Consider the following 12,841-nt stretch of genomic DNA (forward strand, 5'->3'; position numbering starts at 1 on the left):
GCCTGTGCTCTCTCTCTTTCAGTTCAGTCGTTATTGAAGTGCTAAAAGTTTGTTTAGTTTGTTCTTTTCTATTGGCACGTCGTGCGCTTCTTGTGACAACCACCTCTTGAAGTTCTTCTTCTGTAAACATCCTTGGACTAGAAGGTTCTTGATCGCCAGTTTGACTGGTGGTTCGGTGGCTTTCTGCCACTGAGTATGTACTTCAGCCATGGACTGCTGGGTCAAAAATTTTGCAAACTGGGGATCTTTAGCAAACTGAAGCATTTGCTTTGTGCACTCGTCAACTTGTTGTCGACGTTGCATCTCCAAAGTTCATACTGTGTAGGCCGAGGTGGCCCGTACTCATCTTTTGTTAAGTCGTTTGAATATTTTGCATTGCCTCCTTCCACCTCAGCGATTGCAGACGAGGTTGATTGGTTCTTTTCGGAATCCATAAATGTCGCGAGAAAAGGGATCGGATTTCGTGGTAGAAGAGAAATCGACCGTGCAATGATACCATCGTAACAGATTTTAACACCCCAAGTCAAGATTCGATTGCGACACAGTAGAGATTCACTTCAAAACACTTCACAACTTTAAGAGTTGACACGGCCCGGCGTAGGTCCGTGCCAAGAGAGATTGGCCCCAAAGATTGGCACCCCTTACGGTATTTCTTTTATATTATCTTTAAGCAAAAGTACAACTACTCCCGGGTGCTCGCTCTCAGACTCTGCCTCCAGATGCTCTGAGAAGTGACCCCCTTGGGTCCTTAAAAAGATTACAAGGGATGCTAAAAGCAGAGCCCCAAAAGCATGAAACTCAAAAGCAACTTCTCCCAAAAGCCGCCAGCCAAAAACAGTCAGCAGAAATCACGGAAATTTGTACAGCCAGGCCATGTCAGCAGCGTTTTGCGGCAGTCGGTACAGCTCTCAGCATAAATCGCGGCCGTCCGTACAGCAGCCACATCAGCAGATTCTTACACCTTTTTTTAGAGCCTAGTGTCCCTTTTGGCCCCTCGGCAATTGTCCATAAGTTGGAACGACTTGATAGCCATGCCATGTCATCAGTTTGTGACAAGAAGTCTGTGAGATTAAGGAATATTTGAAATCTGAGGTGCAGTTTGGGACTTTCCACAATTTTCAGGGGTAAAGGGGTACTTTAATAATTTTCCTTTTTTATTATTCTAGGCTTCCGTCTAGATGATGACTGCCTGAATTCCATACGATGAAGTTCTAACCATGCTGGCAGTATTTTGTTGACCTATTTTGTAACTTGTTTCTGGTGGCGATGTGGCTTTTCATCGTCATCTTTGGAGCTAACAGTAGATTAATTGCTTCTTTTTAATTTGAAGGTTTCTCAAGAGGAGATGCTGGAGCTCCGGCAAGAGGCAAGTGATCTTCAGGAGTACTCAAATGCCAAAATTGTCAGAGTTACACGGTACCTTGGTGTTCTGGCTGAAAAAGCTCACAAATTAGGTGTGATCATTAAATTCTTTGTGTTCTGCCAGATAGAAGGCAATCAAGTTCAGTATTATACGATGAAGATAAAAAACAGAGAGAAGTATGAAGGATTACAACGGTTTTCAGTAACTGAAAATTGGAAAAAAGACAGAAATTACCAATTACTTACTTTGTACGCATCATGCATGAAATCATAATAGGGAAAAGGATAATGCATTTTTTGTATGCTCTGCTTTAAAAGTTTGTGAATAATGAGATGTTGACTGGGCGTAGAAAGTGAGGTAATCGAAATAGCAAATATTGGACTTGAAGAAATGATCATGTTAAACACATCCAGTCATGACATGTAGGTCAGCCAAGTTAATGAGCTGGAATTGTAGGTCAGCCATGTTAAACACGTCCAGTCATGACATGTAGGTTAGCCAAGGTAATGAGCTGGGATTGTGATATCAGAAAAAGATTTGGCTCTGATGGCTTTCTTTACAACTGATGTTCATTGTCTCCACCTATATGACACTCTTGCCATTGCAACCCTTGCACGAACCAATGATGTCAAAAATTCGTTATTGAACTTTCATTGCTTGTAGAATGAGGAACTTTGGGCCTTTTATCTCTCAGCGAGATGTCCAAGAAATTTTTTGAAAACAAGGATTCTTTGGGTTCGGATATGAAAGTTAAAGAAATTTTGATCACCACATGCGGAAATACATGTATTCTATTACAGAACCTTGCAAATTTGGCTGATGAAAAAATTCATGATATTGGCTCTTTACAACTGATTGGAATGCCCGACTTCTTATCTCATACTTTGCATCTCCCCTAGTTTGCGGCCTCATCGTTTAGCATTTGTCATGGATACCTAATTATAGGTCATGCAAATCTTAAAGGTCTCTAGCATGAACGTTTGTGGGTTAAAGATCATTCGCTTATCTGCTTGTCGAATTTTGAAAAGGATACACACTTGCTTGGAAATGTACTCAGTTCTGCTAACTGTGATTCTCTACCTGAAGTTTTAGTAATTGGACAATACACAGAGTATCTCAAATTGAAGTTCTGCTTACTGGTAAAAGGATTTTGTATGCTGACAATAACAATACTTTCATGCGTTTAATGCTAGTTAAAAAATATATCCCATTTATCATGCAAAGATTCAGAATTTTGTAGATTGTGTCGACCATGGTTTTTGTATTGCCAATGCAGATCAGGTGGTTCTTGAAGGTGAGGCTCACCTGTCGCTACTACGAAAAGAGAGGAAGAAGCTTTTCAATGATCTTGTAGGCGTGAAAGGTGCCCCTACCGTTTCTTTCTTTTTGAACATGGAGTAAAATGATCTCTGTCAAGTTAACTAACCAAGACAGATGCCAACAGGCAATATCCGTGTGTTTTGTCGAGTGCGTCCACAGTTCGAACATGAGGGTCCTGTATCAACTGATTTTCCCGACGACTTTTTGATACGAGTTAATACATCATCTTTGGGTCTTGATGTGGGAAGCATGCAAAAGAAAGAGTTTGAATTTGATCGAGTATATGGTCCACATGTTGGTCAAGGTAAGTGCGTACAGCTGTGGATCGTTGAGATCACTTTTTGTATCGCATTTGAAGCTCCTTCTGAACTGGTGGTTCAAGGGCCCATTGTTGTGAATGTTGATATTCTCAGAATGCTCTTATTTTTTAACTGCTTGTGCTGCAGGAGATTTTTTCCAAGACGTCCAACCTTTTGTACAATCTGCCTTGGATGGATACAATGCATGTGTCTTTGCTTATGGGCAAAGTGGATCTGGCAAAACTTATACCATGGTTTTTTTACACCTGAATTTCCTTCTGCCATCTTGAATGAAGCATTTGTATTAATGCGAAGCACTGATTGCAATGTATGCAGCATGCTATACTCAGACGGTTGGATGTCAATGGTGGTGTTTGCATGCATAGCCTCTTCTTTATATACATTGCTTTTCTTAATGTTGGTTACTGTCTTTGATTTACAGGAAGGGTCACACATTGATCGAGGAGTTTTTTTCAAAGCTTTTGAAGAGCTTTTCGATTTGTCCAATAATGATATGACTTCCACGTCAAGGTTCTCCTTTTCAGTTACCATGTTTGAGCTTAATAATGAGGTTTGTAGTTTATCACAATATATTCACTTTTTCAGGTTCAGAGAGTTCAATAGTGATGTTTTCCAAGGCATGGGTTTTTTTAAAACTATAACAGCCACAGATTTATATTGACTAGCTTTGTTTCTTGAGGAATAAGGCTTTGCTTTAAAGGGCTTAAAGTTCTAAACAGATCAAAGCTTTCATCGCAGAGAAATGTTTTTCTTTTCATCATGTAGGTACGAGATCTCCTGTACAATACCATTCGGTCGTCAGGTACTGTGCAGATGGGTTATAATGGAAAGTTTGTGGAGCTCTCACTGGAGAAAGTTGACAACCCAACAGATTATGCCAGAATATACAAGATTGGCGTACAGAATCGAACAAAAGATGGTGCAAATCGTGCTCACTTGTAGTACATCTTCCTCTTTTGCTTAGCACTCAATATCGTCTTCCTGCTTTTGGTGATCTCTGAGGTCATCATCATTAGGAACTGAGTTGTTAATTACTACGGTTTTTGTTGCCTTGCACAGGGTTCTGACAATCCACATCCATTACACCAACATCTTTACTGGTGAAAATCATTATAGCAAGCTGTCAATGGTAGACATGGTTGCTAGTGACAGGCTTTCAAAAGAAGAAGCCACTGGTGATAGGCTTACGGAGCTACTCCATATAAATAAGTCGTTTTCAGCGTAAGGCTCAAAGTTATTTAGGTTTGTGATAAATCCCACCATCACATTGTGTAGGGATTGAGAGATGGAGTGCCATGGGTTTTTTCTTCATAAGCGAACGTACTATCAAGGGCTGTCATTCAGAGGGACCTGATCTCTTTGGCTAATGGTTGCAAGGTTGTTTGTCATCTGACAGGCTTGGTGACGTGCTCTCAGCTTTAACTGCCAAAAAGGATTATGTACCGTTTGCAAACTCAAAGCTGACCCAAACCCTTGCAGACTCTCTAGGTCAGGCTGCCCTTGTTTTTACGCCTTAATTTTCCTTGGAGCTGTTCAAAAATGAACCTCCTTTCAAATCAATGGTGGGCATTTTTTGAATCTGATATAAAATGAATTTCTAGGAGGAGATGCGAAAACTCTTCTCATTGTCAATTTGAGTCCCTGCCAAACTGATGTTCAGGAGTCGCTTGCTTCCCTGCATTTTGCTGCTAGGGCCCGCAATGTCGAACTAAGTCTTGGCAATCGTGATACCATTAAGAAATGGCGCGATATGGTTAGTCTTTTAGTTTGGAGGATTTTAGAAGTTGCCTAAGGTCTTCTTCATTCAGGAGAAATTGTTTTCTAATTCTGCTGGTTTGTCTGCCAGGCAAACGAAGCCCGCAAAGAGTTATACCAGAAAGAGAAGGAACTGAATGAGGCACAGCAGCAATTGATAGAGTTAAAGAAGTCTTTGAGCGAAGCAGATGATCAGTCCCTTCTCTTGTTCAATGAAGTGCAGAAGGCTTGGAAAGTGGCATTTACCTTGCAGGCAGACCATAAGGTGAGAGTTGTGTGCCTCTCTGTACTTCTCTTATCTTTTCCCAAAACTTCCAGTAGCATCTGACAAAATGGTGAAAGGAACTGTGCATGATTTTTGTCAGAGTTTCCTTGCTAGCTTTTAATTTATGTTCAAAGATTTTTCGATTTCTGTGCCTTAGAGCCAAACAGCTGCACTTGCTGAGAAGGAAAGGATGGCAAGGGAGCAAAATATACAGCTGAAAGGACAAGTTTCTCAGCTTATGAAGTCTGAGCAAGATCAGAAAACTCAGCAGCAAGAGTATGCCGAAAAACTCAAGGCTCTTGAGGTTGGTGATAAAAAGTGAAGTTTCTTCATATCTACTGGAATTGACTCAGCATATGTGTAAATCATTTCATTGCAATTTCTTCGAAGTACTCTATCAATTTGCTAAATTTTGCATTCTTGCTTCAAGAGCAGGGCAAAGTGCAGGAGTTGAATCAGCAGCTAGAAGAAGCTCGCAATCAACCTGTTGGAGACATTTTTGGTAGAGCAAATCTCCGACAAATACGTAGGCCAGATGACACAGATGCCCATCAAAACAGTCGAGTGGAGAGTGAGGTGGTCAAAAGGCTGGAAGAAGAACTGTCTAAGCGTGATGAGCTCATTGAGGTACCAAATCACTTGTATCTTTTTGGAATTGTGTGGTAATGTCAAAAAGTAAAGAATTGGCAACAGGGTCTCAAGCATCCTCTGTGTTTTGGGTCAGCGCTTGCATGAGGAGAATGAGAAGTTGTTTGAACGACTCACTGAACGAAGTGCTGCCTCAAATTCTCAAGGGGTATACTCCAAAAACAATGGGTGAATGCATTTAAGCAAATTAACTTCTTTGAATATGCAATTAGAGCTTCTGTCTTTGCAGGTACAGAGAATGGAGACTAGGACTGTGGATGATTTCCAACTTGATGCCCCCAATAGGTGTGCCCCTTCTTTAGAAAAAGTGAACTGTATATGCATTTGTAAACAGAGATGGGAGGGTAATCTGTGGTTAATGATTCTCAGGACTGCAGCTGCAAAACCACCTGCTTCTCCTGATGTGAAGTCATCAACCACTATCACTCTGGATCCATCCTCTGGTGCTCTTGCTGTAGCTGGAAACATGTCACTTGTAAAATCAGGCTCTGAGAAAATGAAAACAACTCCAGCAGGGGAGTACTTGACCAATGCTTTGAATGACTTCAATCCAGACCAGTCAGAGGGATCTGCAGCTGCGGATGGAGCAAACAAACTTTTAATGCTGGTTGGGCTCTATGTTGAAGCAAACAAATCTTCTTTATCGGAGTCTGTCGTTGTTTATTTAGTATCCAATTTTTCTGATATTTAAATATTTTTTTCCTCTCTTCGTATAGGTTCTGGCAGCTGTCATCAAAGCTGGTGCTGCTAGAGAACATGAAATGCTGGCTGAAATTCGAAATGCTGTGTTTGCATTCATACGGCGGATGGAACCCCGAAGAGTAATGGATACCATGCTGGTTTCTAGGGTCAGGATTCTTTACATTAGGTCTTTGCTGTCAAGAGCTCCAGAACTGCAATCAATCAAGGTAAGTCATGCAAGGTCGTTCAGAACTGAACATTATTGGCCAGGTTCTGCAGGGTAGGGAGGGGAGAGGGAGGGAGGGAGCTATGCAAAGGTCAAAGGTGGAGCTGATTTACAATAAAATGCAATATGCTTATTAGTGCCTTTTGAACTAAGAAAGTAGAAATTGTCGTCTTAAATGTTGTTTGTATTTTGCTCTTTGGGGGGGGGGGCATCTAATAGTAAGGCTCGATTGCACCATTTTTACCCAGGTAGTACATTATGATGTATGCACCCCCATCTAGTGCAACTCGCACAGGACCCAGCTGTTAGTTATTGTGAGATCCCCTTATTGCCTCTTGAAGAAAGTGTTAGGTGGACTACGATATATATCCTTGCAGCGTGGGCCCTTAGTGGGATGGTGGTGGGCCATGGTATATATCCTAACAGCATAGGCATTCTTTGTCTGAGAGCTCCATGGGTGCCTGGTTTGTGACCCTTTCTGTGTGGAATTAGTTCTGTCATTAACAGAAGGCGGTCATGACAGTGTATTACTCGATTTGAAGAAGAATTTGAAGAGAAACCAACTTGAATGGCTTAAATAACAGGAGATATAGAGATTGCATCCCATAGGTATTTATTTATTCCACAGCAGCAACTTTGTCACAAAGTGATGATGTGGTATGCTCTCCTGGTCCAGTTCTAGCTCAGCTCTTCCACCTTTCTTCACGTCCGGTACCTGCATGCCCCCAGATCTGAGCTGGCAGCAGTGTGGAAGGTGGCACTGATGATGTGGCATCGTATGAACGTGCTGACGTGGCATCAGGTACGCAGGGCGAGCTTTTTGGTGCCAGTTATGAAAGCGTTGATTTTTCTAGTGATTTTGTGCATTGGTTTTTGATAGCAATTGACTTTTAGCACGGGTAGTGCAATGTAACGTTCTCTCTTTCAAGTTGTTTTGGTTCAATTCGGTGTGTCAGTGATTTTATTGCGTCACCCGGTTATAGAAATAATGGTTGGGTATTTCCTGGACATGTCGGATCATGTTTGGACCCGTTTGGCTTGTTTGGGTTGTGTCTAAACTTGTCTGATTTTGATTGAATTTGTATGGTACTTCTCTGAACCTATGTACTTCTCTGAACCTATTTGAACTTGTTTGGACTTGATGAAATTCCCACTTTGAGCGGAGGGATCTGAAACGTAGGTGTCGTATGCCTCCACACTTAAAGACATTGGAAGAGCTCTCCTGTAACATAGGAGCACTGCCATTAACTGTCTGCCCAAGTCTATGGCGTGCCGGGCTACACACCTTTGTGGCCGTCTAGGCTTCTTGAGATCCCGTGTTGGCTCCCGTTAAACTATGCATCCATAGTGTGCCCTAGGCACCTATTTGTGCATGCCCATTGTGCTCCTTGGTCTCAATCCTATAGATGATGTGACATTGCCTCCCTTTGAAGCAAAGTTTACGTCCTCGCAAACATCGAGGGACCTTCAAGGGGAGAAAACCATAAGGTAAAAAATTCTCCTCCATTGCCTTCAACCTTTGAACTCGTTCCATACTTTTGTCGTCAGTTCTCATGTTATTGCCTCATGAGTCTACTAGTGTAAACTCTTGAATCCTTCATTAAGCTCACTATTGTGAACTCCTTTCATATCTTGAAGCAAACTCTAACCTTTTAGGTTCCTTCGTGACAACTACCTGTGGAACCTTAGTGCCTAGAATACATAAACCAAGGGTCCAAGCATCCCAATACTACTTGGTTGGACTAGGTGATATCTCCTCTTATATAATTGTCATCTACCTGTCTTTAGAGATTTTAAAACCTCTTGCCAAGTGAGATCCTAAAGATTTAGAACGTCTATTGAAGAGGTTCATTTATTAGTGACTTGGCATCCTTGGCCTTCTCCCCATTAACTTGTTCCAAGCCAATAATCTTCCTTTTCCCACAAGTTCGTACACAATTACTAGTTGGGAATAGGTCTTGTAAGTTTCTGTCCTTTTAGTGTGTCATCAGGTTAGGATTGGGCTGGGTTAGGATTATTAAATCCTAACCCCCTTGTATTTTTAGGCCACTCGGCAAGAACTTGTAATTTGGTGAGGACTTCTTCTTCTTTTGCTTCTGCTAGGGTTTAGGCCCCTCGGTCGGAATCTGCAGGCTGGCTTGGGTTAGGCTCAGGGAGTCCTAACCCTTTGGGTCTTCAGTGGCTTGACATGTTAGCAGTTTTTGACACACAGTGTGCCCTATGCACCTATCTGTGCATGCCACTGTGCCCCTTGGTCCCAATCCTACAGATGACGTAATAGAAACAATCCCCTGTTGAGTGCATAAACAAGGATTTTGTTCCTGTGTTAGGTGCAACGGAATGAATGTTGTTCTTTCTCAAGATGAGTGATCCATATTTTGCTCAAGGTTCCTTTTAGTTCTTATGGAAGGGAGAGCCTTCCGTTCTTTATGGAGAGTGCTGTGATCACGAACAAAGTGAGTGGATATTGTGCGTGCAAGTGTATGAGACTGAGAGATAGAGAGAAGAGAGATACGACACCAGAGACGTAAAACCCTCCGCCGAAGGCCCCACTCTCGTCAGCGAGAGTGGTCTACTTATTGATTGCACAAAGTGGTACAATGACGATGCAATGGACTGATGCAACCTGGGACTATGCCGATGACGACGACGGGGACGACGACGACGACTCTAGGGCTGAAATCTGCGGTCTTCTATCTGCTGTCCATAAACACGCTATGGCTGAAAATCCGGGACTGTTTTTGGTGGCTGAAAATGACTGTTTTGGCTGCGTTTTTGAAGGCTGAAAATGGGGATCTTCTGCATGAGTCTAGGGCTGAATCTGCTACTGTTCAGGCATGCTGAAAACGCTGACCATCTGCTGCAGCAAGGCTGAAGATGGAAAACGCTGGGGCTGCCTGTAGCGTTAGTACAAACGTTGAGGATCTGGGTATGCTTGAGGGCGATTTGGAAACGCTAGGCTGTAGGATGTCTGTGGGATCAAGCAATGCTGAAAACACTGTGGTTTTGATGCGGTAAGGGGCTGAAACTGAAAACGCTGATAGGTCTTGCTGCTAGCCAAAAACGCTAGGCTGATCTGAATCTACAATCCAAAAACGCTGATGCTTGCAAAAACGCTGAGATGGTTGAATTGTGGAAATGCTAGCAAATGGAGTTTGATGGCGATACTGGGGATCTGCAACGGCTAGGATGCGGAGGTTGATGGCGAGGGTCTGCAAATGAGAAAACGCCAATGGTGGGAACTCGCCCGCCGGCGAGGATGGAATCCAAAAACGCTGGGGTGCTCGGGGGTACCGCTGAGAAGTTGCCTGTTGAGCGGGAAGCTCCTGCTGCCTCTTCTGCCAGAAAGTGCTAACTTGGGTTTTCTTATATATTAACTTAGCAAAATTGCCCTACCTACTTTTGTTGGATAGTCACTTAAAAATAATAAGTAAAAATAACCAAAAATAGGAAAATAGGCTAAATGCACTGCAAAATTCCCCTAACTGATGCTAATGGATTCTGATGGGAATTCCGATGATCATGCTGTGTGCAACCGGAGGATATGCATCTATGCTAAGTGACTGGGCATGCACGATCTACGAATAGACTCACTAAAGTGCCAGATCACTTCTAATCTAGACTGACTAGACTGATTGAACCCTTGTCGTGCTGTAGCTTGTCCACGGACACATAGGGTTGGATGTGTCACGTGACATCCTGCTTTGAGAAAATGCTTTGAGCAACTGGTTTTCTTATACAGTTGGACAAGAGTCTAGGTTCTGTATAGTGGTCTTGCTTTAACACTAGTTCTGTAATCGGACATTCAAGCGTATTGAGACACTGAGGTGTCCTATTTTTCCAACAACTTATCATAATTATGTGGTGAATCTAGAGAAAAGATTTATAGGTCACATTCATACCTTAGGTCAGTTATGAGGTGAAGAGCATAGCCAAATTTTAATTTTGCAACAATTAATATAAAATTAAGATTACGTTGACCAGTTTTAAGATGGTTCAATCACAAAAATTTAGTGCAGTTTTAACAAACAGTGAATTTAACTTCTCATCAAAATAGGATTTTGCGTTCATTTCAAGGTGTATGGATAGGAAAAAAACTTATTATACCAAGAAATCAAGGTTCATAACTTAGTTAGGAGATTAATTTTTTGCTATAATAAAAAAACCCAAATCTTCAATATGTTGAAAAAGAGGAAAATTTTGGTATTTCAAGGCCCCTTTCATTAACATGATGAGGCTATGGGGCAAAACTTAAGGTCTATAATGTATCTTTAGTCCAATACCCATCTACTAAGCATTTTGTAATGTTTCAAACTCACATGTATCTTGTAATTTAAGCTATTTAAAAATTTTTTTAGTGCGTATATTGTTGCAAAAAAAGCATTGCTATGAAAAACTAAGGAAAGTGTGTATAGAAAGTTCCAAATTGTGTCCATATGAGGTATTTGTATACAAATAAATGATATATATGAAAATTTTTAAAAGTGGACTTTATTTTAAGGCTAATATTTGATCAATAAAATATAAGAATAACAACATACACATTTTCTAGGATATGATATGGATCACTAAAATATGGCTTGTATAACTATCAAATAGTATCACCTTAAGTAATGGAGTCGTAGATCTAGTATATATGCACTATACGACATTGCATTAGATGAACTAAATGTCTTATGTGGTCTTTAATTGAATTTGAAAGCGTTGCATATTTGACCCACACAACTTTCTATATTTAATTTTAGTCACAAATAATTTTTTTTCTCGCGTGACAATTACAGAAATGTCAAACACATATATGCTTGCACCTCGCTCATTTTTCTCTCAGACTAGACTATGGAGGTTGTGTATAGAAGTAATGGATTATAATTTTTATGGGTACTTTGGATAGCATATTATAAGTGTTCAAAAGCATTTCTCGAGATGTTTCTAGATATCATGTACCATTTTATTTAATTTCATGATCTTTACACTGTTAAACTTTACGACATAGAGGAACTTCAGGAACAAGCCTGTGACTGGGAATTACACCTCAAACAAAACACGGCCTGATAGCTTAAGTGCTACCAAGCAGACAATGACACCCTGTAGGCCCCAACGATTGGTGCCCCTTCAGATTTCTTTATTCAATTAAAACTTTGGAGAAAACGTGTAAATTCCTAGGAGCTGTCCCGCTTTTATCGGGCTGAAAATGATCTACTTTAGCCCGATTTCGGTAGCATAACCGTAGAAGGGGGCTTCACAAACAATATCCCCAAGAAAAATGTGACTTCCCTGGCGCATTTGAGCACTTTCCCAAACCTGGCGAGAAATCTCAGCGCGCTGAATTCTCTGTTTTGTGCTCGGAAAACCCTCAACCTGCAAAAATACAAAGCAGGCTGTAATTTGCTTTTTCGAGCTCCGTTTCGTGTGCCGGTCGCATCCAATAGCAAGCCCTCGAGTTCGCGCACCTGTAGGGCTACTTGCCCTTTGAATCAGACGAGATTTCTCGCGTGAAATGTCTCCAAGTCACTTGTACTTGCGGGGGGTTAGCAATTAGCTAATCGAGTACGTGTGCAAGAGGCTCTTGTCTCAGTAATCGTGCATGAACCCACACAACTGTATATACAGATGGAAAGCCCTTGAGATGGTCATTACGTTTCTGCATTCAAAGGTGGATGAGAGTGGAATCATCGTGCTACATAAGACAATGGAGAAGGCAAGTTTTCCATTAAAGGTGTTAAACCTGCACCCATCACTCACACACACACACACACACACACACACACACACACACACACACAGACCCACTCTGTAGTCAATTATTGAAGGAGCAGCCCAAATCAGCCTCCTCTCTCAAAAATGGGCGTCCATTTGATCTGGTGCCGCCATGTAAATTATGTCTAGTTTTCCCTCTTGAGTTAAATTCCTAGTACCCACCAACTTATATAGTGTAGCGAGGGGCCTAAATGACCTTGAACTGAGCCGTGCCTCCCTTTTATTGCTCGGATTTTTGTATTAACTGGCCCGACCAACTCCTGGTGACCTGGCCTTTATTGCTGCAGGTGAAACTTTGGGCTGTCGGCTGTTTCACACTGGCCATACAATGTCTAGCCATTCGTGACTTCAAAAAGAGGGTCCCAAAAATTAAATAGCCACAGCCTCGTGACATACCCCCCTCTTGAAATTGCAAATGTCCTTGATTGCATGCCAGATTTACATGCCATAGATGATTAAGTGTGATTAGCACCATTTTATCATCAAATGTATCCGCAGGAAGGTCA

The 12,841-nt window shown here is 41.6% G+C and overlaps 1 protein-coding gene across 1 annotated transcript in view; it reads left to right on the top strand.

The window, feature by feature from the left end:
• Nucleotides 1-12,841, top strand: part of LOC147431923 (kinesin-like protein KIN-14B) — an 81,493-nt gene that overhangs the window by 44,356 nt on the left and 24,296 nt on the right. Inside the window, exons 2-17 of the mRNA XM_086494375.1 lie at nucleotides 1,331-1,454; nucleotides 2,640-2,726; nucleotides 2,808-2,987; nucleotides 3,130-3,236; nucleotides 3,425-3,553; nucleotides 3,769-3,941; nucleotides 4,063-4,224; nucleotides 4,400-4,491; nucleotides 4,605-4,756; nucleotides 4,850-5,023; nucleotides 5,181-5,327; nucleotides 5,459-5,650; nucleotides 5,748-5,819; nucleotides 5,901-5,956; nucleotides 6,041-6,278; nucleotides 6,388-6,579. Coding sequence (XP_086350501.1) covers nucleotides 1,331-1,454; nucleotides 2,640-2,726; nucleotides 2,808-2,987; nucleotides 3,130-3,236; nucleotides 3,425-3,553; nucleotides 3,769-3,941; nucleotides 4,063-4,224; nucleotides 4,400-4,491; nucleotides 4,605-4,756; nucleotides 4,850-5,023; nucleotides 5,181-5,327; nucleotides 5,459-5,650; nucleotides 5,748-5,819; nucleotides 5,901-5,956; nucleotides 6,041-6,278; nucleotides 6,388-6,579 — 2,277 coding nt within the window. The remainder of the gene's footprint in view (nucleotides 1-1,330; nucleotides 1,455-2,639; nucleotides 2,727-2,807; nucleotides 2,988-3,129; nucleotides 3,237-3,424; nucleotides 3,554-3,768; nucleotides 3,942-4,062; nucleotides 4,225-4,399; nucleotides 4,492-4,604; nucleotides 4,757-4,849; nucleotides 5,024-5,180; nucleotides 5,328-5,458; nucleotides 5,651-5,747; nucleotides 5,820-5,900; nucleotides 5,957-6,040; nucleotides 6,279-6,387; nucleotides 6,580-12,841) is intronic.

The sequence above is a fragment of the Adiantum capillus-veneris genome, chromosome 21 (assembly GCF_014529385.1).
Source record: "Adiantum capillus-veneris isolate H3 chromosome 21, ASM1452938v2, whole genome shotgun sequence".
In the NCBI taxonomy this organism is placed as follows: Eukaryota; Viridiplantae; Streptophyta; class Polypodiopsida; order Polypodiales; family Pteridaceae; genus Adiantum; species Adiantum capillus-veneris.